Source organism: Rhineura floridana, chromosome 16, assembly GCF_030035675.1.
Source record: "Rhineura floridana isolate rRhiFlo1 chromosome 16, rRhiFlo1.hap2, whole genome shotgun sequence".
Classification (NCBI taxonomy): Eukaryota; Metazoa; Chordata; class Lepidosauria; order Squamata; family Rhineuridae; genus Rhineura; species Rhineura floridana.
The window spans coordinates 10,874,080-10,900,453 of record NC_084495.1 but is presented as its reverse complement, the minus strand read 5'-3'; the positions used below and the strand labels follow the sequence as shown (position 1 = coordinate 10,900,453).

At 45.3% G+C, this 26,374-nt stretch overlaps 1 protein-coding gene across 9 annotated transcripts in view; it reads left to right on the top strand.

The window, feature by feature from the left end:
* PAK3 (p21 (RAC1) activated kinase 3) overlaps window positions 1-26,374 on the top strand; it is a 238,464-nt gene that overhangs the window by 145,063 nt on the left and 67,027 nt on the right. For 5 of the 9 annotated variants that reach the window (XM_061598594.1, XM_061598589.1, XM_061598586.1 and 2 more), the window contains 2 exons: window positions 1,487-1,604; window positions 25,848-26,041. In XM_061598594.1, the coding sequence (XP_061454578.1) occupies window positions 25,870-26,041 (172 nt within the window). In that variant the 5' untranslated portion in view covers window positions 1,487-1,604; window positions 25,848-25,869. The remainder of the gene's footprint in view (window positions 1-1,486; window positions 1,605-25,847; window positions 26,042-26,374) is intronic. The other 4 variants (XM_061598595.1, XM_061598591.1, XM_061598588.1 and 1 more) reach the window with 1 other exon arrangement.

Genomic DNA, 26,374 nt, shown 5'->3' with positions numbered 1-26,374 from the left:
GGGACAGCTGTCGTAATTCTAGAAATGACAGACAGTACTGCATGCACAAAGCTAACCTAGATGGACTTGCTCCCTTTTTGCACACATTTAGAAAAGGCCTCATTGCTCTTAGTTGCATGGTTGTTGGGATCATGCAAATTGCAGTAGCTGCATCTCCGCTGCTCCTGCATCAAGGTGCCAGCTCATACAGTTAGTACCTCTGCAAATGCCAACCAAGTTGCCTGCCCATCCGCAGCTTCATGCTGTCCTGGAGGCCATCTTGCTGTGGTCACCAGATCCAGTGGAGGTTGGTTTACTAGAGCAAGCAGGGCACCGTCCGCCAAGGTCAGTCTGCCCACAGCCAGCCCCCTACCTCCTTACTTACAACCAGTTTTGTGGGTGGCACTAGCTGATAGCTTCCTTCTCCTCCTCAATCTTAGGGTTGTCCTTGTAGAACTCAGCAGGGAGTAGGACGGGGACAAAACCATAATTAGTTGGCTCTGCATGTCATTGGCTCTGGCTCTACCTAATGTTGGGGTCCCTGATGTCTGCTCCACCAGCCCCAACGGGCACCAGCCACCAGATCAAAGAACGGGTCCATTTTGGTGTATGAGATGGAAGTTCTCAATGACACTTTAGCTCACTTGCATGGATGACCCACCAAAAAAGTTCTTCTGAAGACCTATTGGAATGAACAGAAACTGTGCAAGCCTGTGGTTGCTCATTTCAATGGAACTTGCACATCAGACCACCTGGATGCATTATGTTTAGTGTGGTCACACATGCATTGCCAAAAAAATGACAAAAGAGGATACAGATTTGTATCAAATATGTGCATTCTAATTTACATGTATGAATTCAAATTTATAAATAATTACTATAAATAGAAATACAATATATCTCACTATATTGGGAAATATTGGGACCACATGTATGCCTTCTCAGTCTGTTCTCCAGGTGCTTACTGTTGATAGGCAACTTAAGAACATAAGTAGAATGTTCTGGATCAGGCTAATAGCCCGTCTAGTCCAGCATCCTGGCCTCATAGAGGCCAACCAGATGCCCATGGGAAGCCACTGCTGATCTCCTTTCTTAGGGTTCTTTTATTTTAAAACTGGACTTGGACTGGACAACCCTTTAAACCGAGGGCTTCTTCCAACAGAGGACTGTCCTCTAACAGCCATTCAAGTAGAGGATGCTCCTCCTTAAGATACACAGCCAAACCTGATTGTGTTCCAGTGGGCCGTACTGGCCTGTCTCCAGTTCTGCTCCTCTCAAGGGCACCAAAAATCTTCTACCTGAGGATACTGCCTGAGATTGCTTTATGGTAGGACTGTCTCTGCAGGCAAGGGAGGCTTCTTGATCTTTAAAGATGCTGTGTCCTTATGTAGCCTATTGTGTGGTGTGGAAATTTGCTAAAGCTCCAGCTCATTAGCTTCTGTGATATGCCTGGAAAGAGGCTGTGTGCAAGCTGATCTTGGCTGAAGCCTTCTGTTTCTTTCTCCAGATTGCTAGACAAGTGTTTCACATTTCCCCTACACCCACCCCACGGCATAACTTTAAATGGACACTGTTTTGACCTGTTGTGCAAAAGCCGATGATGTTTCTACAACTCCAACTGTCATGTAAGCAATATTCTTTCTCTTTTCCCTTCCTTAAAAAGGTTATTTTTATTACAATGCAGTCATCCCCTGCTTCAGCCTTGCTCTTTTTGTTTTCCTTCATTCTGAATCTTGATCAAAGTTTTTTTAAGCTAGGCTAAGGGTGTGTGTGTTTTGCATGTTTGTTTCCTTGTTTTAAAAAAGATCAATTCATGCACCTCCTGCAGGGGCTTTGAAGGACAAGAGACATTTAGGGTTGTGTCGCTAATTTCTCTGCAAAGAGAGATTCATGGGATCCTGAAGATGAAATTACATCTTTGCGAGACTCTTGTCAGGTTAAACCTTTGCAGAAACGCACAGGTAGATTATCCACAGACTGAACTGCAAAAGGCTCTCTCTTGAATGGTATGGTAGAAATGAGGTTGGAAGAAGGCCAGGCCAGCATGCAGTTGATAGGACAGTTACAATGGCAAGGTCATGAAATTTCATTTCATCTCTAATGGGAACTTTCACAAGGGCAGGGGAACCCATTTTCAAATGTGTTGCTGACTAGAGATGTGGCTAGGATTCAAGCCTCCTAGTATGCATCTTTTAGTTTGCTGCAAGGACCTATTCCTTTGTATACAATGTGCTTTTCCTTCCGTGTCAGGTTACACCTCAGCGTCTCATTTAGAGCTGGTACAAGTGACACTACTTGAAGAGGTTTGGGTCACGGTGAAACCCAAAGCAATTGCCTCTAAACTATCTCATGAAAATGCAAGTGATGTAATTTCATACTGTCTGGCCAAAGCCGCATTCCAGCTATTGGCCTGAAAGGCGGTAACATGAAACGGCCTTGCTTGTCTTTGTGTTGGCAAAATAATGCATTGCTAGACCAGATGGCTTTCTGTGCCAGTGGTCAGGTGGCAATCTTGTTTGCCTGCAGCTGGAATTGTGCAGGAAATGTCCAGTCAGAGCATAATTTATCATTCCAACTGTGATTCCAGGAGGACGGCTGCCTACATATTTTCTCCATATGCTGCGTACACAGCATGTTTGCAACAGCCCTGGTGATACATCTCCATTTCCAGGCCCAGGGCCAGCAGGTGGCCAGGTCAGGCACTGGCTGAGGGCTCCTGCGGTGGCTGAGGGCCCCTGAGGCTGGGAGGGGGGAGCTCCCGTTCCGTGATCTCAGCCAGCATTGGGTCATGTGGCATGACTGCTCGGTGGCATAGATTGCTGAGCGGGAGGTCCACTCTCCCAGGGGACACCACCTCCACACAGACACACACAGCCAGCACGCGTTTAAATACACCCGGTTGTACCACCTCTTGTGTTATCACCACCTCTTGCTGTTGACATCCCAGCCCCCATCTTGGGTGATGGCAGGCATGCATGCTGATGCATCAACGCAAAAGGTAACATGGCTGGGTATATTAGAGTGCACGCATACATGCACGGGAGGGAGGCGCAGCGGTTTGGTTCAGCATTTTAGTGCAGATTTCTCCCAATAAACACATTTGTGTGTGTAGTTTTAACAAATGTACACATTTTTGCAAGCAATTTTCCCAAACAGAATGCATTTTTCTACGGTATTTTCACTAAGAAAACCCTCTGCAGTTGGGAGAGCTACAACACAAAATTGGGATAAGTGTAAATTTCATTAGATGGCTGTGTTTTGGTTCCTACATTGATTTGGAATGGACAAACATGATAAATCCAGCTTGAAATGGGAACTGTTCTAATTTCTCCCCCATCCCTACAACAGGCCTCTGCAGCTGTTTAAACCTTCTTGATTAGCCCGTTGTTTTAATGCTTATTTTGTATCGTTTTCATGGTGTTGATGTTTCCATATATTGTTGTACATCACCTTGAATTGGTTCTATATAAATATTTCTTACTATGTAGTTAGAATGTAAGGCTTTACGCTGTCATGATGTCACACAGGATGATACTGGGGCGGAGAGTAACGGCAAAGATGGCTGACCGGGTATAGGGTGTCTGGGGCAGTGGCACCACAGCCAAGGTAGGTAGTTTGGGGTGCAGACTGTGGGTGCCTGGAGGGGTGAGCAAGCAGGCAGGCTATGAGGGGGTGGTGGCTGCAGCCTGGGTGGGTGGATGGGCGAGGGGCCAGTGGTGGTGGCAACAGCAGAAGTGCAACAGCTGAGCCAAATGGGTTGGATTGGGTTGGGGAGTGTGGATACCTGGGGCTGGTGGAGGTGGAGAGTGAGCAAGCAGGAGGGCTGTTGGTGGCAGTGGCTGCAGTGGCAGAGGCAGCAGTCTGGGTGGGTGGGTGGACAGGCGGGAGGCCAGGAGTAATAATAATAATAATAATTTAATTTGTGGGTCGCCTATCTGGCCAATGGCCACTCTAGGCGACGTACAATTTAACAACAATACATTACATCATAATAAAATACATCATAAAATACAATATAACAATAAAACAATAAAACAGCTCCAGTACAGAGTAGTAGGCTATTCGTCGTAAAAATTTAACCCTCCCCGTAAGTCCCAAAGGCCTGTCTGAAGAGCCAGGTCTTCAAAGCTTGGCGGAATACATTCAGGGAAGGGGCATGTCGAAGGTCATACGGGAGGGAGTTCCAGAGAGTGGGGGCCGCCACTGAAAATGCCCTCTCTCTTGTCCCCACCAACCTAGCTGTTTTAGTTGGCGGGATTGAGAGAAGGTCCTGTGTGGCTGATCTTGTTGGGCGGCATGGTTGGTGGCGCTGGAGGTGCTCTATCAGATAAACTGGGCCGAGACCGTATAGGGATTTAAAGGTTAATACCAACACCTTGAATTGGGCCCGGAAAATAACTGGGAGCCAGTGTAGGTCGAACAACACTGGGGTGATGTGTTCCCGGCGGCGACAGTTTGTAAGTAGTCGAGCCGCAGCATTTTGTATAAGTTGTAATTTCTGGACCGTTTTCAAGGGTAACCCCACGTAGAGCGCATTACAGTAATCCAACCGAGAGGTGACCAGGGCATGTACCACCAGTGGGAGCTGATGAGCAGGAAGGTAGGGCTGCAGTCTACGAATGAGGTGTAATTGATACCAAGCTGCCCGGCTCACTGCCGAAATCTGAGCCTCCATGGACAGCTTGGAATCAAGAACAACCCCAAGGCTGTGGACCTGGTCCTTCAGGGGCAATTTCACCCCGTCGAACACCAGGTCAACATCTCCCAGCCTTCCCTTGTCTCCCACGAGTAGCACCTCAGTCTTATCAGGATTCAACTTCAGCCTGTTCCTTCCCATCCATCCACTCACGGATTCCAGGCACTAGGTGTGCCAAACCCTCCCCCTTCCCCAGGTTGCCAAGGCATCTCCCTCCCTCCCCTTCCACCAGGTCACGAAGGCACCAACCCACTCCCCTTCCTCCAGGTTGCCAAGACTCTCTCCCCCTGGTCACCAAGGCATCTTCCCCCTTCCCACCCCCCACGGTCTTGCCTGGTCTTGCTTGTCCTCTCTCCTTCCCTCTCCAAGGCCTTGAGGAAAGGGAGGTCTCGCGGTAGCAATATTGAGGCCTTCCATGAAGTGGCTGCATGGGTTGCTCAGGCCTTCGGCTGCTGCCACTCGCTTGCTAGCCTTCCTTCCAATTCCTTCACCCCCCCAGCCTTGAGCCCAGCACAGCTGGACTGTTGCCCGTCCGCTCACTCACTTTCCTTCCTCCTCCTTCCCCGCTAGTGTTGATCCCACAGTAGCTGAACTGTGGGCCTCCACTGCCCACTTGCTCACGCTCCTTTCTCCCCAGCTTTGAGCCCAGTGTGGCTCAGCCACTGCCCACTCACCTTATTTCTCTTTCCTTCACCCGGCCTTGATTCCAGTGCATCTGGGATGCTGCCTGCTGCTGCCTGCCTACCCACCCACTCAGCCTCCTTCCCCCTCGGCCTTGAGCCCACATGGCTGGGTCGTGCTACAATTCACTGCACCACCGGTCTGTGGCCAATAAAACTGCACTGTGGTGCATTCAGGGCTTACAAAAATATCTATCTATCTATCTATCTATCTGTGCCATAGCTCAGTGCATGGAGAAGGTCCCAGGTTCAATCGCAGCAGACATTTCCTAGTGGGGCTGGAACTCTGCCTGGAACTCTGGAGAGCTGTTGCCAGTCAATGTAGACAATTCTGGGCTAGATGGGCCTATGCTCTGACTTGGTATAAGGCAGCTTCCTGCATCATAGGCAATTAACCATAGCCAAGAAATTGGGAGCATCCCTCAGCCTCCAGCATGCCTCCTTTGCCTTTCCCCTCCTCTTTCCAGTGCTGATTCTGCTTCACATTGCCAGAAAGCCATGGCCGAGGAGGGCCTTTCAATCAGCCTCCCAGCACTGAGCTCTCAAAGGATTCCATTACATTAAACACACACACACAATAGCAATCTGCTCCTGCCACTCCACAAGGACCCTTAATTATTCATACTTAAACATTAATACTTTTATTTATGCCCTCTTGAAAGTGCCCCACTTTCTTCTATGAAACAAAACAATTGTATTGACAGATAATGTATAGCACAACAGAGTATCTAAGAGTGGATGTTGGTTCACAGCTAGAGGCAATGAAGTACATTAAGTAGATTTCTTATTTTGAAATCAAAACATTTGCAAATATTGCCAAATTGCTCTCTATCCCATCCAGCGCCCCTCCTCCCATGAGTCACCAGGACCCCTTCTCCCATGGGTCGCGAGCCCTCCCTCCCCCTTGGGTTGCCAGCCCTTCCCCTCCCTCCCCCCGCAGGTCACCATCCCTCCCTCCCCCATGGCTCCCCCCTCCCCCACACTCACCGACCGACCAACCCACTAAGGACTAGGACCAGCCAGCGCTGGGCACCTTGCTCACCACTGCGTTCCTGCTCACTCACTCGTCTGCTCGCTGTGGGCAGCTTGCACATTGCTGCTGCCACCAGGCAATGTGCGTGCAGCTGCTGCTGCTGCATGACTTTTGCACCATCGGGCGACTCATGCAACTTGTGCACTACCGCTACCACTGGGTGCCTCGTGCACCGTCACCACTGGGTGCCTCAACCGAGCGGCAGCACCATTGTCACCGCCGCTGTTCCTCGCAGCATCATGCCACATGTGAATGCTTCTGCACAGGCTTGTGCCTGCACAGAAGTGTGTAGCATGATACAAAAATATATAGGAAGACAGCATTAAAAACAACCTAAAATCACAAAATAGTGTGAGCCCTCAAAATATACGTCTCAGGTGAAAAAGGCCAAGGTAAAGAGGTATGTCTTCAGCATTCACCTAAAACTGTATAGTCAAGTTGTCAGACCTCTGTAGACCTTGGTGAGGGGTTCTACAGCTTAGGAGCAGATAATGGCCTCTCCCAGCCAGGGTTATAGTTGTCCACGGTCCTGGGGGATCCGAGACCCTTTATGTTTTTGGGAGCAGGGTCCCAGCATAGTCCCTATGTCTTCAGCATCCTATGAGACAATCAGCATGAAAGGGGAATATGTTAGCCACTGAGAAGAGTCTCCTAATATGCTTCCTTGTCCTTTCCTGCTGATTGGAGCCAATCAGAGTGAAGGAAGGTGAGTTAGCCATTGAGAAGACTCTTCTCAGTAGCCAGCACTCTACCCTTTCATGTTTATTGGCTCCTAGGGATATATCTTGTTGTGGGAGAAGGCATTAACAGGGATCTCATTCTCAACCCAGCAGCAAAAAAGGGGGCATGGCTGTGACTAATGTGAAGCGACCTTGCACATCTGAATTTGCCACTGTACTGCTGCTCCCAGCCCACCCCACTGAGCTTCCGAAGGTGGCAGAACTCCTGAAAGGGACCCCTCTGCAGATCTCAAAACCTGAGAGGGTCTAAAGAGATGTTCTTTCATATATTTGAGACCTAAGTCGTTTTAGGGCTTTAAACACTAGCATGAGCACCTCGAATTGGGCCCGGAAAAGAACTGGTAACCAATGCAACTGTTTCAAAACAGAGCTATATGACTTCTAAAGGAAACCCCAGCCAGTAATCTGCTTGCTGCATTTTGGACCGGTTGACGTTTCCGAGTCGTCTTTAAGGGCAGCCCCCTGTAATACTGTCACATCGGGGAGGCATCGCAGAACAACTAATAAAGTGGAATAGTGTGGACAGTCCAGTATCAATCCAACATTAATAACACGCTGCAGAATACACCTGCATAAATAAAACAAAGCACCACCAGTCTGGAGGGGCTCTTGGACAAGGCTGGGGGAGGGCAGCAGTGGGTGTACTGCCATTGTTGCAAGCACAGACCACAGACCTTGCCACCACCCCACCATGCCCCAGCCCCACCCAGATAAGCAGCAGCGACGTCCGTGTCTGGAGTGCAATTCTACTGCACCATGTGCACTACAGCTGTGCCCCTCCCCAAAATTCATTCTGCTATGGTCACTTTCCAGATTAATTCTGGGGCTCTGTAACACACATATTGTTATTTCATACTTTGAGATGATCTACTTTCATCTGGCAGACCAGGATAAATGTATTACATACAAAAACTGCTTCTTCTTTTTTTGTTTTTTAAAAGAAGCTACCTAGAAGATAAGAAGATGCAACTGTGTCCAAACAATTGCCATATCCTTCTATACTTCTGAACTATGAGTTTGCGATATTCTGAGTCAATTTGGCCTGTGTGATTGTAATTATTGGATGATTGCATGCTTTGTTATGCAGTGGCTGTTACGCATCTGGACTGCACACTGTGTATGTAATAGTTGGAGCATTTATGTTTGTGGTTAAATGCCCTGTGGCTCATTTGGTGAGGACCTGTGCTTTTAAAGCAAATAAATACAACAGAAGTGGAGTCACTGCCCTTTGCTTTCACCTACAAAAGTAAATCCAGAAAGGCTTTTGGCAAGCAACTTTTATTGTCTGAGGTCAAGGGCTTCCAAGGCACTGTGCCTGAATTAAGTCCAAAATGAATTCAAAGGGAGTCTGGTCTGTTTCAAGCAAATGCTGTGTTTTGCTTTTCGAACTGCTAAAAAGACCAGGCCCAGTGCCAGTGGGTGGCCAAGTTGGGCCCTGACAAGGGCCTCTGTGGCCCAGAAGAGCCCCCTGAAGGGCTGCTCTTTGGGCTGGGAGGGTGAAGCCCTGCGCCACCTTCATTGGGAGGGGTGTTGGGTTGTTTGATGCTGTGGGCGGACCCAGGGCAGACTGGTGCTGTGCTTGAAAAAGACTGCAGCCTTCATTCTGCTGCCTGCTACCTGCTGTTAGCGTTTCACGTAAAAGCACAGACAGACTTTGGAAGTTTTTGTTGCAAACATAAGGCCTCAAAGCGTGACCCAGAGGAGGACAGGGCTGTTGCAGACGAATCAACGCCATTTACAGCCAGGTGGTGAAGCACCTCCAACCGTGTGTAACAGTGGAGTGGAGAGGGCTTAGGAAATGTTTCTTGGTTTTAGAACTGGAGACTTGCTTCAAGCATGTTTCTGTTTTCTGAACAATGAGGCTTTAGCTCTATTGAGGAGTTATAGGGTGTTTCCAGATGACCTGTTTATTGAGCATTCATCCTGATATGTTTGTGGGAAGATTAGACAATGTGGGCTATTTAATGAGCATTTATTCTGATTTGTGTGTGTGTGTGAAGGTTTGATGACCTTATGTCAAAGCAACTGTTATCTGTTTATTTGTTGTGAACCGCCCAGAGAGCTTCGGCTATGGGGCGGTATAGAAATTTAATTAATAAAAATAAATAATAAATAAAATCTCACACTTTCCAGTGCATTTTCTCATTGCTGTCATTATTGCAAAAAGTCAGATCTTTGGGGGGAAGTGGGTTTGTTGCGCAAGACCTCCCAATCACCTATAATTACAACCACCTGAATTTGCTGGCATGTGATGGAATTCCACCTGAAAATAACTCACATGTAAGGCCCATGCCCTTAGTGTCATATATGAGAACTAACATTGACCCCTAGTGATCACTTGTACAGCATGGACATTTGCCGGGAAGGAGCTTTGCATGTACAGCATGTACTGATTGTACACAAAGATGCCAGGGACTAGTCAGCATGTGTGTCATCAGCTGTGTGGCTCTTTGCTGCATCCCTCCTGCCTGCTCATATATTGGCTTAAACGTGAGTGTAACTATTGAATAGGATTCAAGTGTACAGGCATTGTACATACACTGTGCCTGAATTAAGTCCAAAATGAATTCAAAGGGAGCCTGGTCTGTTTCAAGCAAATGCTGTGTTTTGCTATTCGAACTGCTAAAAAGACCAGGCCCAGTGCCAGTGGGTGGCCAAGCTGGGCCCTGACAAGGGCCCCTGTGGCCCAGAAGAGCCCCCTGAAGGGGCTAATTACAGGTCCCTGTCTCATTGAAAGACTGTGTAATTCTTTCAGACATGATTTTATCCATTGTTGTTGCTGCTGCTGCTGCATCATCTTTCTTCACAAAAGGATGTCCCAAACCGACTTACAAATTCATAAAACTCAAATAGCATGACAGTAATTAAAAACCGAGTATATTGAAAACCGGCAATAAAACCAAATTCTGAAATGTGCCTAAACTGTTATGTGTGAAGCAGCATTCCCAAAGCTCAGGCTGAAAATATAAAGTGTGACAAACTATATAATTGCATGAATTGTACAGAGAGAGTTTATACTTGACTAATCTGAAATTATAGAAGCTACCATCCCAGAATGAGGTTCGTAATAAGCTGGAACTCTGAATTCCAACACTATCACGGGAGAGGTGTGGTCAATGCCCTCTGTCAGACCTGCTGATAGCGTTTAAAACATCGCAGTGCAGAAAGAATTTACACAAAGTCAAACTGGAGTTGTCCTTATAACCTTGCTGGTGTCTCTTCAGAAAGAGAGAATCACTGATAGCTTTATCAAGTCACTGATTAGAGTGGACTTTTTAAGCCAAAGTATGTGACGTGGATCTAACCCTCAGCTCATCTTCTTCCCCTTGCTCTGTCTTTCTTCACTCCTGCTATTGCCTACCCTGTTGTGAATTTTGTATTATAAGCACCTCAGGGCAGGGACCTGCCGTTTTCTTATTCCTTTGTCAACATTTATTTATTTTATTTTATTTGAAGCATTTTTATCCCACTCTTTAGTAATTTTTTGTAAGCCAAAGGCTTAAAAATGTCAGGATGTATGCTGATGTTTCTATGTATGTAATAATCCTAACGAGGGGGGGCTGCAACAAAATGTTGCTGTGTGAAGTGCTCCAGTTTGGCCATACCCTCTTCCAGGATACTCCATTTCATTCCCCATCCCCTGGATTTCTGCTCTCATCCGCAACAATCAGTCAGCATTCTGTGGTCACTGAGCATGCTCAGTCCTTATTATGCTGTTTCTGCCCCCCCCAACACACTTAGGATTTTTTCTCTGTAAAGATTCTTGTACTTCTGCAAACCTTTGGGTGATCCTGCTAATATCTCTGTTTTGTATGTGGGTGGTGCTGTTTTGACTGTATAAAGATGGGTAATTGGAGAACTGAGTCCACTATCAGTATGCATCAGGTGTAGGAAACCTTTGGCCCTCCAGATGTGGCTGGGACTACAACTGCCATCATGGAGTTAGCCATGCTTGTTGGGGCTCATGGGAGTTGTAGTTCAGCAACATCTGGAAGGCCAAAGGTTCCCCACATCTGATGCATATGATTAACAATTAATGTCTGCTCTCATTTTCTTTTGGTGCAGATATACTATGTAGGCAGCAGCACAAGAGTTTACATACTAGGATGTGTTACTGGAATAAGGAACAATAGCCCCAGACTCTAAAAATCAACCTTGAATTAAATGTTAATATTGACTTGGTAACCGATGAAATAGACCAAATTCAAGGTTGCACTGTCTTACTTTTTCGCAGGACAACAGGTTTGCCTTTTTATTTTAACTGGCCATAATTATGGGCCTTTAACAACATCCTGAGACACAGATATGTAATGTGAAACTCTTCATTGATGTGGAAATTAAGTAATGGGAAAAAGTTAGCCTAGCTAATTTCTGCACGTTAGGCTGATGTTTGAAGGCAGAGGAGCAGGGCTGGTGTAAAAGTTGGCAGCCTTATAAAATAAATAAAGGGGTCTGAAAACTGGGGGGAAATCCCTTGAAGCTTTCATGCTTTCATTCATGCTTTCTGTGTCCCAAATGCAGTATGACTGAAACCTAAGTGAAAAATAGGAAGGAGAAGCAGAATCAACTAGCCTTGATGCCAGGGTTCTACCTCCACTGTTGGAGGCAGCGTGCCTTTGAATACCAGCTGCTAGGAATCACAGGAGGGAAGAGCGCTGTTGCACTCAGGTTCTGCTTGTGGGCTTCCCATAGGCCAGGGGTGGGGAACCTTTGGCCCTCCAGATGGTGTTGGACTCCAGCTCTCATCATCCATCATCACTGATGGTGCTGGCTGGGGCTGATGGGGAACGGAGTCTGGCAATATCTGGAGGGTCGTTGGGTCCCCAGACTCGCCACAGACATCTGGTTGGCCACTGTGACAACAGGGTGCTGGACTAGATGGACCTTTGGCCTGATCCACCAGCAGGATTCTTCTTATATGCTTAAGATTGAACAGAGGCACACGAATCAGAGGCATATGGATCCTTATATTAAGGATATAAGAGGAGGTTGGCTGGATCAATGGCCAGAAGCAACCCCAGGGGAAAAAATAGCTTGGGGGAGCAAAAGGCTGCAAAGACCCTTATTAAGGAAGCAAGGATTTTGCAATGTGCATTAAATACAGATAAACCGTGACTAAAGGCTGGGGGCGTGAATGGCATAGCAGGAAATATGTCAGAGAAGTGCCTGCCACCCTTCCCTATCTTGGACCAGTTCCTACCAAGGGTCCATCTGATCTAGCATTCGGATGCCAGCGGTGGAAAACCCACAAGTAATACATGATCAGCAACCTTCCTCGTCCCCAGTATTCAAAGGTACACTGCCTCTTACCATTGGAGTTCTGTTTAGCTGTTATACCCATTAAACCTTATGGTTGTTTGCTTACAGCTTATTCGTTCATTTCTCCCTTCACTCCTGCAAAGTTTATAAGACAGTACACAGTAGCATTGCCAGCACTCTGGATTTTAGCCAGAGACTCTGGCTTTTTGGAGTCATCTCTCGGTCTCTGGGGAATTCACCCCAATCTCTGGGTGGTCTCGGCGAGGTCTCGGGGTTGTGCGACAGGTTGTGGTGTTGTGAGAGGTTGTGGGGTTGTGCGAGAGGCAACAGCGGCGGTGGCAGCAGTGAGCAAGCCCAGGCCTCCCCAAAGAGTGAGCAGGAGGGAGGCCTTTAAACGCCCAATGAGGGGTGCCACCAAAAGAAGTTGGTGAGGGGGATGGGGTAGGAAGGTGCCTGAGGGAGTGACATCACTAGGGCCCCACCCCTGAAATCACTGGGCGTGGAATGCTTCTGACTTGACAATCTGTCCTGCCCAGACTGCAAGTCACAAAACGGAGGTGAGACTGAAATTGATTCCTGTTTTATTAGAGTAACATCAAAGGCAATGCGTTTCATAGACTTAGCTATACTAACTCACTACAGTCCCTAACTAAGCTACCTAGGCATACTCTGCAGCGTGTGAAGAAATTTGACTCAGCAACTGGGGGTGCCGCCTTAAGTAGGGAAGGTCTTCGCCCGCAATCTCTGACTCCTGCAAGTCTCACCTTCTCTCGACGTCTCATGCGGGGCGAAGGGGGGTGAGCCTCCACCAGCTCATCTGACATTACAGGCTTGATAGATGCCTCCGGAGGCGGGAAAGCTTTTGAAGTGCCAGGCGGGAATCCTGGGGGGTGGAGCTGGCGCGCCTGCCTGGTCATTCCCCAACGGCTCTGTTGGGGCGTCTGTAGGTGGAGCGAAGTCTGTTTTGGTGGGAGAACTGTCCGTGGGAACTGGCAGGCTGTCAACTACTCCCCCTCCCTCATTGTCCTCGAAAGCCTCATCTACCTCTGTTTCCTCCCCCTGCTCCATCTGAGGAGACTGGGGCACGGCCGACTCCCCTCCCTGATTCCCCTGGGAGAGCTGGGGCTCAACACAATCCTAGTACACATCTACTTGGAAGTAAGTACCATTATCAATGAAATTCAGGCCACATCCACTCCATACATTTAAAGCACTATTATGTCACTTTATACAGCCATACCTTCTCCCCCCCCCAAGAGTCCTGGGAACTGTAGTTTGCAAAGGATACTAAAGAGTTGCTAGGAGACTCCTATTCCCCTCGCAGAGCTACAATTCCAAAAGTGGTTGAACAATCAATCCCTCTTCCCAGGGAACTCTTGATAATTGTAGCTCTGTGAGGAGAAGGGGGGGTGTTTTCTATTTATTTATTTATTTGTTAAATTTGTTAGTCGCTTTTCTACAGACATATGCACACTGAAAGTGACTTACAGTTAATAAAAATAAAATAAATAAAAGATTAAAACTTATAAAAAAATTAAAAACAAAAGCAGTACATAAGACAGTGGAGCAACCCTTCTTAGGAAGGCTACACAACAGAAACCCTCCAAAGCCTCCCAAAGTAAAGAACCAAATGCCTGGGAGAAGAGAAATGTTTTTGTCTGGCACCTAAAGATGGATAATGATGGCGCCAGGAGTACCTCTGTAGAGAGCGTTCCACAAATGGGGCCACCACTGAGAAGGCCTGTCCTCTTCTTGCCACTCTCCTCACCTGCTTCAGAGGGGGCACATGAAGAAGGACCTCTGATCCTGAGCGAAGAGTTCTACCAACTCTCAGCACCCTTAACAAACTACAGTTCCCAGGGTTCTTTGGGGGAAGCCATGACTGTTTAAAGTGGCATAAGAGTGCTTTAAATGTAAGGTGCAGATGTAGCTTAGGTTCCAGGTAAGTGAGTATAAGACTGAAGCCGAAATGTTAAGTATTTTAGATGATCTTCTTGCCTAGGTTTTTCAGCAAAGAATGGCACTTTGTATTGGTTTTGACATGAAGTCTGAAGCTTCTTTGCAAAGTAAAATAAGACTGCTCCTTTCAAGACCTTGGAAACAATGACATCATAGGCAAATTGGGCCAGAAATCATTAACAGAAGTCTTTGTAAACTAAAATCCCCTGGGAGGGCTAGTTTTGCAAAACTGACTTTGTTTACAAACGAAAACAGTAACCCATTCAGCCAACTTGTTCATAGGGAACTGCTGAAACGTTCCATAGTCAGTCAGTCAAACATTTTATTGCATCGATGAACAGTCATTCAAATTCTCCCAAGAGGCAAAGATTTGTATACAGAAATAAAATGGTTTTTTTTAAAAAAAACAACAACCCAGAATTGTATACAATCATCTCCGAAACCAGGAAGAATTATACTTCTTTTCATCTAAGACTTCCAGCAACTTTAACCAACAGAATGGTTCTGTATGTTTGGTATACATCTGCGGAGATTGCATTTTAAGTGGTCCAGAAAATTGCAGATATAGATGTATAGATTAAATATGTGTATGTATTTCATCAGGATATCTTCAATGAATTTCTCTTTAAATGTCTGGATTTCTTAAAATCTGGTAATTTAATAAGGATATCTAGGGCCCCATCTGCCCTATACATTTAAAGCACTATTATGTTACTTTAGACATGCATGGCTTCCCACAAAGAATCCTGGGCAATGTAGTTTGCTAAGGGTGCTGAGAGTTTGGAGACCCCTGTTCTTCTCACAGAGCTACAGCTTCCAGAGTAGTTTTACAATCAGTCCCTCTTCCCAGGGAACTCTGGGAATTGTAGCTCTATGAGGGGAATAGGGGTGTCCTAAGAACTTTTAGCACCCTTAATAACAGATAGTTCCCAAGATTCTTTGGGGGAAGCCATGGCTGTTTAAAGTGGTATAAAAGTGCTTTAAATGTATGGTGAAGATGAGCTAATGGATAGATTTCTTTCTCTTTGTAAAGAGGGCAGCAGAACAGATAATGTCCCCTACCCTTTACTTCATGTCCTGCTGCACATGAAACTTTACAAGAGGATCTCTTTTCACGGTGCACAAAAGACACGCGGTGACAGTTTGGTGATCTCTTAATACTAATAAGCTCAGAGTGTGAATGCATTCTTTGGCAGATTGAAATGATTTTATAGGTGGTCTAAAGATACATGAAAGCTAATGAGATTATCTTGGCCAATACCACACACCTCAGCTAATGTTCTTTGCGGAAGGTACTATAAATCCTTTTGTGGGTCACAAAGCTATTCCAGTAATTATGTGTCAGTTGATCAAGATGATTTCATACTGAAGATACCTCCTTTGTGTACAATTGTTACCTGACTGTTATAATTGGGTCTAAGTCAAACTACTTTCAGTTTTTCATTAATGTTGTGGGCAGTGTCACAATACACCTCTCTATGTTGATGATGTTGGGTGGGTGGAGTACTCTATGTGAAAAAGTTTGCCTCCTTCTTTACATTGCCCTCTCTTGCTTTCTTTGTCTGCTGCCCTCAGTTATCCCCATCGTGTAACCAAATCTGTTTATTCTTGCACCTGTGCTTCAGTTTAGACTGTTTTAATATTGTATTTTAAATTGTTGTGACCTGTCCTGGGACCTAACGGTGAAAAAATCATCATCATAATCTCTGTAGAGTAACTCACATGATTCTCCTAGGAAGGAGAAAGAAACAACAGCTAAAGGAAACGAAGACAATGACACGTAGTCAATTTTCACAAAAACAAAGACTTCCTTGGGTATAACTGGTGTGGTGTAGTGGTTGGGTTAGGACCCAAGAGACCAAGGTTCAAATCCCAACTCAGCCATGAAGCTCACTGGATGACCTTGGACCAGTCACTGTCTCTCAGTCTAACCTACCTCACAGGGCTGTGAAGATAAAATTGGGAGTGCGGGGAAAGAGCCTTGAGCTTCTTGGAGGAAAAGAGGTGGGATATAGATGCAATAAGCAGACAAATCAACACAACTTTACGGCCCATCAAAATTACTATTTTTGCCCTGAACGTGGAAAAATATTTGGTATTGCCCTAGACTTTCCTCTTCTCCCAGGCATTTTAGCATGTGTTTTAAATTGTTTTTTTAAAAAATGTGTTTTTAAATTTGTATATTTGTTTTTAATGTTTTCAGTTGTTGTAAACCGCCCAGAGAGCTTCAGCTATGGGGCGGTATAGAAATGTAATAAAATAAATAAATAAATATAATCAACTTTAGCATTGTGTGCAAAGTGCTTTACCCTCCTATTGCCTTTGATGGAGACCACCCATGGTTCCTAATAAAGTACCAGACTTTTTATTCCCGTGCTGTGCAGCACACATCAGTAGTGTCTTTGTGTGTGGATCCATTGTCGGCTCCAGGCTTTGGGGAACCCTCTATGGAGGGCCCCCATTCCCACTGCTGGTGCCCTGCCATTTTTCTCTGTCCCTCTGAGCCCAACCTGGCTCACTGCCCAGAGGGAGGGGGCAAGCTGAGGGTAGAGACAGGACGTACAGAGACTCCAAGGAGAAGGGCCGGCCCTACCATTAGGCCAAGGATGGGGAAAACCTTTTCAGCCCGAGGGCCACATTCCCTTCTGGGCAACCTTCTGAGGGCCGCACGCCAGTGTTGGGCAGAAGCAGAGGCAAAAGGACCAAACAATCATTACGGGTTTACTTCTCTGGGAAGACCCAATTATCCTTTCCAGTAATTTAGAAGATGCTAAGGCACTCAAAGAGACAGGCCATAGATGGGCACCAACAGGTGTTGCAGTTGAAAATATTACCATTCAAGACTCATTGGTAAATTTTATCTAAACCTCAGTGTAGAAGACTGAAAAAATTCTCCATCATCATCAGCTGATCTAATGTATAAATCCCACAGTCTACCCATTTCTTTCACAAAAAGGTTGCCTCTCCATCTTCAAATGCGGCTTACCCTGTAAAGATAATTTAGCACGAGCGTCTGGATCAATAGTAACCAGCGAGACAATATAGGCCACGTCTTTCTAGTCAGTGAAGTTTAATTTCAGTAGCCTTTCTTTTTGGCTCTTGACTGATCTTCAGGAAATACTGTACAGTGAGTAACTATTGCTTCAGTTTCATTTTATTGTTATTGACACTCTTGGGTTTGTTGAGATAAGTTTTAAGTTTTATTCTTTTATAGTTTGGGAATGGCCTCTGAAGTATTTGCAGCTCTTCCCAGTTTTATATCCCCCATGCATGTCACAGGTATATTGTTTCTTCTTTTATCTAAGCTTTGAAAGATGGTGCTGATCAGCATTAGACCCAGCGCTAATCTCCACTGAACTCCACTGGATACATCTTTTCAGTCTGCTGCTGTTGGTGTATTAATTGCCTTTTGCACATGTTATTTATTTATTTAGTTTATAAAAGTGTTTATATACCACCCTCTCACAGAACATCAGGGGAGTGTGTAGCAATATAGATACATTTAAAAGCAATATTGTGTAACCATCTATTAGCATTTTTCTCTTAGGCGGTACTTCTCAAACATTTTTATTATGGGGTCAGGTCAAAGATGTGCCTAAATTCTAAATGGGCCATCTGTTTTTCTTTTGTCTAGTCCATAGAATATATTTTATGGAAGAAGAGATGGCAATGCTTAATTTCTTACATGACAGCTACTGATCTGGAGACTTGTCCCAATGTCACTTTCTTTGTGGGGACATCAGTGAGCTGAATTCATTCAGATTGGATCTGCCGATTAACAGATCTCATTGAGGTGGCTCACAATGACAGAAAGCTCCTCCGTACAGGGAAACAAATACTACTAAAAATAATCCCTGCACATAGAAAACCAGATGTCAAAGAGATGATTAGGGTAGAATCCTTCTCCCTGCCACGTAGCTTTTAGATGAAGGGACTTTTTTGTATGGAGGAGCATTTGTGGAAGGAGGGTAGCTCAGTGGTAGGGCATCTGCTTTGCATGCAAGAGGTCCCTGGTTCAATCCTCACAACTCCAGGTAGGGCAGAGAGAGTGACCCCTGTCTGAAATGCTGGAGAGCTGCTGCCAGTCAGTGTAGACAATATTGACCAATGGTCTGACTCAGTATAAAGCAGCTTCCTTTCCGTTTAGCAGTTTGACGTGATGCAGTCTAGGCATAGGTTGACCACTTCAGTGAAAATAGGTCTGCAAAGAACATAATGCTGCAAGGGAATTTGCTGGGGTACCATAAGAAATACAAATAAAAAAAGAACAAGTAAAGACCTTATCCCAGTCTGCGTCTGTGCTGGAATTGCTTTTTAATATGGGTTTAAACCTTTTTTTTAAAGCTTTCTAAAAATGTTTTTAAAGATGCTTTGTTTTAATATATTTTAAAGTCTGTTTTTATGATGTTTTAAAGTGTTTTTAGTGCTTTTGTTTGCCGCCTTGGGCTCCTACTGGGAGGAAGGGATATAAATCAAGTAATAAATAAATATTAAAGTAAAGTGCAATGTGAGAGCAGCCTAGGTCACGGGTGGGGAATCTCAGGCAGAGGTGTGTGCAATTGTGATCTTAGCACTCTCCTCAAACTACTCCCTTCCCTCCAGCCCATACCACTCACCAGCCCTCGAGTGCTTTTTCCTGGCTAGAATGTGCCCTTGAGCACGGATCATGTCTCTCGCTTGCCTAGATGGAGGATTGAGAGGGGACTTCTGAGTGCCTGCAAAAATTAGTCTACCACAGAAAGATAAAGCTTACATGAATTGCTCCACCCACTTTTGTTTCTGGCTCCACCCACCAGTGGCATATTTTCCCCAGAAGGGAATGCAGACCTCAGGCTGAAAAAGAGCTTCCACTCCTGCAGTCGCTTCTCAAAGAACAATTAGGGATGGGCTGCATTTTGGAGATAAGGTGCTTGCTTTATAAACAGAAGCTGTTTGGTTCAGTCCCCAGGATCTCACGAGGCGGAACTAAGAAAGGTCTCTTCTTAAGACCTCAGCAGCTGGTGCCAGTAGAAGAAGAGAGTGCTGATGGCGTACTTCCTGCAGTGAGATATGAATGGCACCCAGGTTTTCAATGGTGTTGCTTTGAATTGTGCTGCAGCCAGATTAAGTCTCAGATCCTTAGCCTTAGTGAGGGCAATGCCACACCAACAACCACAGCCAGGGGTCCAAAACAGAACAGCACCAGCCCAGAACAAAGGGAGCCCAGAAAACAGAATCTGTATAAAGCCAAGGTCAAAGCACAATAGAGCAATCCAGAATCAAGCATCAGCCAAAGGACAAAATGAATGAGTTGTTGTCTGTAGGTAAGCACAAGCCAAGTTGCACACACCTGGGAACTGAAAGACATAGGCTGTTCTTTCTGTTTGTGTCCTGGATCCCAGAGGTCTGGTCTTCGTTGGAGGACAAGTTGTCCAGAGCTGGGTTAGAGCTGCATGACAATCTGCAGCCTGGGCCTATGGCTAGGCAAATATTTTTATCATTGGTTATTTTTGCCTTCCATCCATCCGTGGTCGGTAAAATGAGTACCCGGCATATGCTGGGGAGTAAAGAAAGGCCAGGGAAGGAACTGGCAATCCCACCCCATATATAGAGTCTGCCTTGTAAACGTTGCAAGACGTCACCCTAAGAGTCGGAAACGACTCGCACTATAAGTGCGGGGACACCTTTACCGTTACCTTTTATTTTTGCCTTTCATATGGGCATGACAGTGGCTTTTAAATGGCAGCACCACTTTTGCATTATGGCTTTTTTGCTTTATTTGGTTAGACAGGGCTAAGAGGCTGGTCGACTATCTCCCATATGTGATACTATGATTGTTGCAATGTTACTTGACCACTGAAGAAGACTAATTCACAGTGTGTGCCATTTACAAAGGATGCCATGTTCACTTACCCTAGTGGCACATCAAGCTGTTTGCTTTCCATTTTTGTAGCTATAAGATTTGTATTTCTAAGGTGTTTGTGAAATTACGGATATTTTTTATATTGAACTCCCTCCCCAACTTGGCTGTGTATCCATCATTCTTTTACTTGTTGAGTTTGATTTCCTTTTGTTCCCCTCCCCCCTCCTTCCTGGATCCTTGTCTGAAACCTTGGAGAGCTGTTGCCAGTTGGACTACATCAGCAATCCCCAACCCAGTGTCCTCCCAGTATTATGAACTGCAACTCCCATCAGCCTCAACCTGTATGGCTAATGGGCAGGGATTATGAGATTTGTAGTCCAAAAATATCTGGAGAGCATTAGGTCCGGGAAGGCTAGATTATACGGCAGGCCAGACTAGATGGACCAATTGTCTTACCAGGACTGGTGCCAGCACCTGGCATCCTTGTGTAATTTGTTCTACCAGCTGCAGTAGGTTCAATTTGTAAAAAAGAAACCAACCTGGAAGTGCGATCATTTGTATTTTCACTGGTAGGATACAGCTGAAATACAATTCTTTATTTGAGCAGCATTCTGCTTTTGCACATAAGTTAGGGGGAAAGAAAAATAAGGCACCATTTGCAGCAACATAAAAAAGGCCAGCAGAATAGGAGAGCAGCTGGAAGTTGCTTGTCAGCCTGCAGGAAACAAAATGAATGAAGGAAAGATGAGGGAGTGGGAGTGGAGTGGGGAACGATTGATACACCCATCTAAAAGCATCAGAGCAAAGTGTCTGCAAGCACTAGAGAAAGGGAGTGAAGATGTTTTCTTCTTCCCTTTTTGTATTATCAGAGGGTTGGGTTAGTACAGATTTACAGGGGGGAAGCTGTGTGATAGCTTCTGTTTACCGGTAGCGTCATGTGAACCATGCAAATTTAAAGAAGATGCGAGTAGCACCAAACACACAGTAAACCTCCATGTAAAAGGTAAAGGTGTCCCCACACTTATAGTGCAAGTCGTTTCCGACTCTTAGGGTGACATCTTGCAACATTTACTAGGCAGACCGTATATATGGGGTGGGATTGCCAGTTCCTTCCCCGGCCTTTCTTTACCCCCCACCATATACTGGGTACTCATTTTACCGACCACGGATGGCTGGAAGGCTGAGTGGACCTCAACCCCTTTTACCGGAGATTCGACTTCCTCCTTCCGTTGGAATCGAACTCCGGCTGTGAGCAGAGCTTCGGCTGTGTTACCGCCGCTTTACCACTCTGTGCCACGGAAGGTCTTAAACCTCCATGTAGATGAGCCTTATATTAGTGAAAATAACATACAAAAATGTATTGTAGTAGGAGAAATTGATTGCAAACAGTATACATTAGTGAAAATTGCCTACCAAAATGTGTTTAATAGGAACTGGCACTAAACTTGGCTAGAGAATTTTGTTTTGAGAATTGCTGCAGAAATGTGGTGAACCAAATTTAGGACTGGAAAAATGAGAAACGGAGGGAACTGGAATGGATAGATCCTTCCATCCTGACCTACAGGAAACACGCTTGGGGAGGAGTGGGGGGGGGAGAGTTGATTTTCACATCAGTGAAGATGGCTCCTGCCTGAATGCTGTGCCTGAATGGTGTGTGTTCTGATTCTTACGTCTGATCATGGGGTTATGCATTTATGGCTTACCTTATCTATGTACCACCACCTGTCAGTTCATTATCTTCAGAATGTCTAATTACTGGAACCTCTGGCATAATTAAAATCAAATTGAGAATTATTTAATGTGGTTGTGAAAAGGGCTAAACTACATGTCATTGCAGGTGTGGGGATCCTCAGACCTGGGGACTGAATGTGGCCCTCCACATCTCTCTATCTGGCCCTTAGAACACCCCCCTGGGCTCACCCCTCACTTGCCTCGATTCACTCTCCTTGAGCATTTTTGCCTGGCTGGGATGTGTCCTTGAGCTCTGATCATGCCTCTTGCTTGTCTGGATGGAGGACAGAGGTGGATGTGTGAATGTGTGGGGAAACTAGCCTACTCTACAAAGGTAAAACCTGCATCCATTGCTCTGCCTGCTTTTGCCTTTTGCCCTGCCCGCTACAGGACACACGCCCCTGGGTAGGTTGCACAGAAGGGAATGCAGCCCTTCAGGTGGAAAAGATTCCCTACGCCTGCACTGTGGCAGAGACGGAGTTGCTTTCCTACACAACCGGCCTCCCTTTTGGCATGTCCCCTCCCACCCTGTAATGCGGCATTTTTGTTTATCCTCGATGCAACATACAGAACACTGTGTGACTCCCTGCCTTCTGCCCCATTGATGGCAACTGGGTCAACATTGCTTCTAGAGATGTGGAGGCCTGGAAAAACACCAAACATATTTTGGAAAAATGGTTCCCCTCCCTTTTATTCCCCCCCCAGTTTTCCCATTTTTCCATTTATGGGTTTTTAAAATTATTTTTTTTACCATTTTTCCCAGGAAAAAATCTGGAAAATTTGTTTTGGGGGGTACTGTTTCCCCCCAGTTTTTTCCATTTCCCCCCCCTTCACATCTCTAATCACTTCACAGGTATGTAAACTCAGGGTGGGGCATAGAAATACAACAGTAGCACCAGCACCCAACATACTTGGGCAGCTGCCAGTGTCTCAGCACCAGGCAGGGCCCACCGCTCATGCCACTTTTAAATTCCTTCCCCCAATGCTGCAGTCTGTGCCAGCACACTAACTGGGAGCCACCATTTTAATTTCCTTCAATGCTCCTCTTACAAGAACATTCTGGTAGCATTGTGGGAAATTTAAATGGTGGTTAGACCCAGCAAACTGGTGCTTATTAGAGTGCTGCTGCCATGGCCCATTGCTGAAACCACTTGAAAACTCTTAAGGATGGGGAACCTATAACCTTCTAGATACAGTCTTCTCTAACCTTTGGGTCCCCAGACGTTGCTTAGACTACAGTTCCCATCATTCCTGACCATTGGCCATGCTGGCTGGGGCTGATGGGAGTTGTAGTTCAACAACGTCTGGGTCGCCAAATGTTGGGAAAGGCTGTTTTAGATGTTGTTGGACTCCATCTTTCATCAATCCCAGCCAGCATGACCAATAGCTGGAAATGATGGGACTTATAGTCCAACAACATCTCGAGGGCCACAGGTCCCCCCCCCCAATTCTACAACAATTCTGTGCCTATGTACTTAAAAGTAAGTTACATTGTGTTTAGTGGTGCTTTCTTCTAGGTAGATTTTATATAGGGATGCAGCCTAATGGCTCATCCAGATGTCCTTTGTACTGAGCATTCATGATGATTTGTGCTCATGGTGGTATTGGGGCGGTTATTCATGACCCAACTGTTCAGTACTGTTTGTGCCTACAAAAGCTTCAGGGTGGACATACTGCTTAGTTTCCAGTCAGTTCATGTCTGGTAACTGTGGAAATCCTGAAACATTTTACATTACATATGTTCCAGCTTATTTTCTGCCTTGCTTTTGTTGCATTATTGTATCAGAGTGTCCCCCCAGAAGGCAATGATGTGGTAACATTGGAGAAGTGTCTCAGAACAATTAAGACAGTGGAATGACGTGTGGGCAGTCAAGTATAAATCCACCACTAATACACTGTTATTGCATCAGTGATGAGTTGCAGAATACAATTTGAGGTTGGTCCAGAAGCTGCAGCTGGTGCAAAATGTGGGGGCATGACTGCTCACTGGGACAGGATGTCGCCAACATGTTACCCGGCTGCTGAAAGAATTGCACTGGCTGTCCATTAGCTAGCGGGCAAGTTGAAGGTGCTGGTTTTGGTGTACAAAGCCCTATGCAGCTTGGGACCAGGATACCTGAAAGATGATCTCACCCCTTATATACCCAGTCGATTACAGTGCTCTGCAGGTGAGGGCTTCCTGTAGATACCACCTTATCAGAGGGTCCTTTCTGCACAAAATAGGACATGAACCTTTAGTGTAGTGGCACCAACCCTCCCTTTAGATACTAGACAGGTGCCATCTCTGTTATCTTTTTGGTACCTACTGAAGACCTTCCTCTTTCAACAAGCCTTTTAAGTAGAGACCTTATCCCACTCTGCATCTGTGCTGGAATTGCTTCTTAAGATGTTTTTAAAGTTTTTAAAAGATGTTTTTAATGATATTTTAAGTTGTTTTTAGAGTTTCGTCCCTTGTTTGTCCCAAATCTCCTTCTGGGAGGAAAGGTGGGTTAGAAATTTAAATAATCATAATAATAATAGATCCACAAAAAAACCCACAAAAAACAAACCAGTCTGGAGGAGCCCTAAAAGAAGGCAATCACTATTGCTGTTACGTTGTAATAGGGATGGGCAAATCTGTCCAGTTTGGTTTTTCTCAGTTTCTTATTTTTTTAGTCCTAAGTTCGGTTCTCTACATCCCTACATCAGTTTGTGGAGGTTTTTAAAGTCCTCATGAAAATTCTTCAGCATTTTAGTGCAAATTTCTCCTAATATATATATTTTCGTGTGCAATTTTGCCGTAATACACACAGTTTGGCAAAGCAATTTTCCATCATATAATGCATTTTTGTATATGATTTTCATGTTGTTGTTGTTACCACCTGCCCTTCACCCAAAGTTCCCAGGACAGGTTACAACAATTTTAAAACACATAATTAAAAACAACTAAACAGCATCACAGAAAATAGGGTGGCTCCTAAAAATATACATCTCAGGTGTTGAGGGCCAGGGTCAAGAGGTACAACTTCAGCATTCTGAACATTGTATTCTTTATGCAGCCTTGTGTCCGCATAATCTGCATAATGTATGAGTGGTTGGTTGATATGTTGGAGGTAGTGAATGATGGTAGTGGTTGCATGGAAGATATGGTGAATGGTTGTATTGTGCAATGTTGGTTGTTAATTATATTATTCTGCTTGTAATACTCTGACTTTTATATTGTGTTTATGTACATATATATTGTTCATGTATTTTGCTTTGTAACTTAATTTGATATGGTTTTTATTGTACCTTGTGTATTCTATTGTAAACCACTTTGAGATCTTTCAGATAGCGAGCGGTCTATAAATGAAAATAGCATCATCATCATCATCATCATCATTTTCCGAAAGTTGTACAATTAAGTTGCCAGACACACCTCAGTGGGGAGTTCCTCTCCTGGGCCTTCACCCTTTGAACTTCTGAAGGTGGCAGAACTACCACAAGGGCCCACACTTTACCCTATGTGCATTTTACCCTTGTATATGCATTTTTGCAGATGTTACTTAGTTGAACTGTGCCACAAAATTTGAAGGTGTGGATTTTGAAGGATGGCTGTGTTTTGGTTCATGAATTGTTTTGGAAAGTGTGAATCGGGTAGATTTGCCCATCAGTGCAAACTGAATAGAATTTCTCCCCAATCCCTAAGCTGTAATGGGGAATACTTCGCCAGTTCTGTTAAAATATTCAGGGTTTCGACTCGCCTTGCTTAGTTAGAAAAGGCCGTTCCAGGCATTCTTTCAGCTGCAGAGTTCTGCTGTTACAGATCAGGGTTGTTAGTGGCACATCATCAAGAGTACCTGGAATGAGACTTGAATCACCCATCTCTAAGCTTGTTCCAACTTTTCTGTTTTTCCTAACCCCACCCCTTCACTCTTTCTCTCTCCCTCCTCTCCTTTTCATGTTCCAGAAGGCTGTGAGGGCTGCTGAAGATGTCCGATAGTCTGGATACTGAAGAGAAACCTCCCGCCCCGCCACTGAGAATGAACAGTAACAACCGTGATTCTTCGGCACTCAATCACAGCTCCAAGCCTCTCCCCATGGCTCCAGAAGAGAAGAACAAGAAGGCTCGTCTCCGCTCCATCTTTCCGGGAGGGGATAAAAGTAAAGTATCAGCAGCTCCAAGGGCTCCCGGCCTCTCCACTTCTCCCCTTTCACGCCTGCTTTTTGTGATATTTCAACTCCTCTCTTTTGATAAAAAGGGGGCAATTGAAATCGACAGAGACTTCTGGGTCTCTAATGCAGTAGTTTGGAAAAGAGGTGCTATTGAGTTTTTTTTTCTGGATCGCCACTGGAACTAGTGAAATATATGCACATTGTGAAAACAGAAAGAGACCAGTGGGACGCCAAATTCAGAGTTAGAAGAGGAGGGCTGGGATCCAAATAGCCTCTTTGTTTGCATTTCTTTGAGCCAAACACATCAGCAGCTGATGGTTC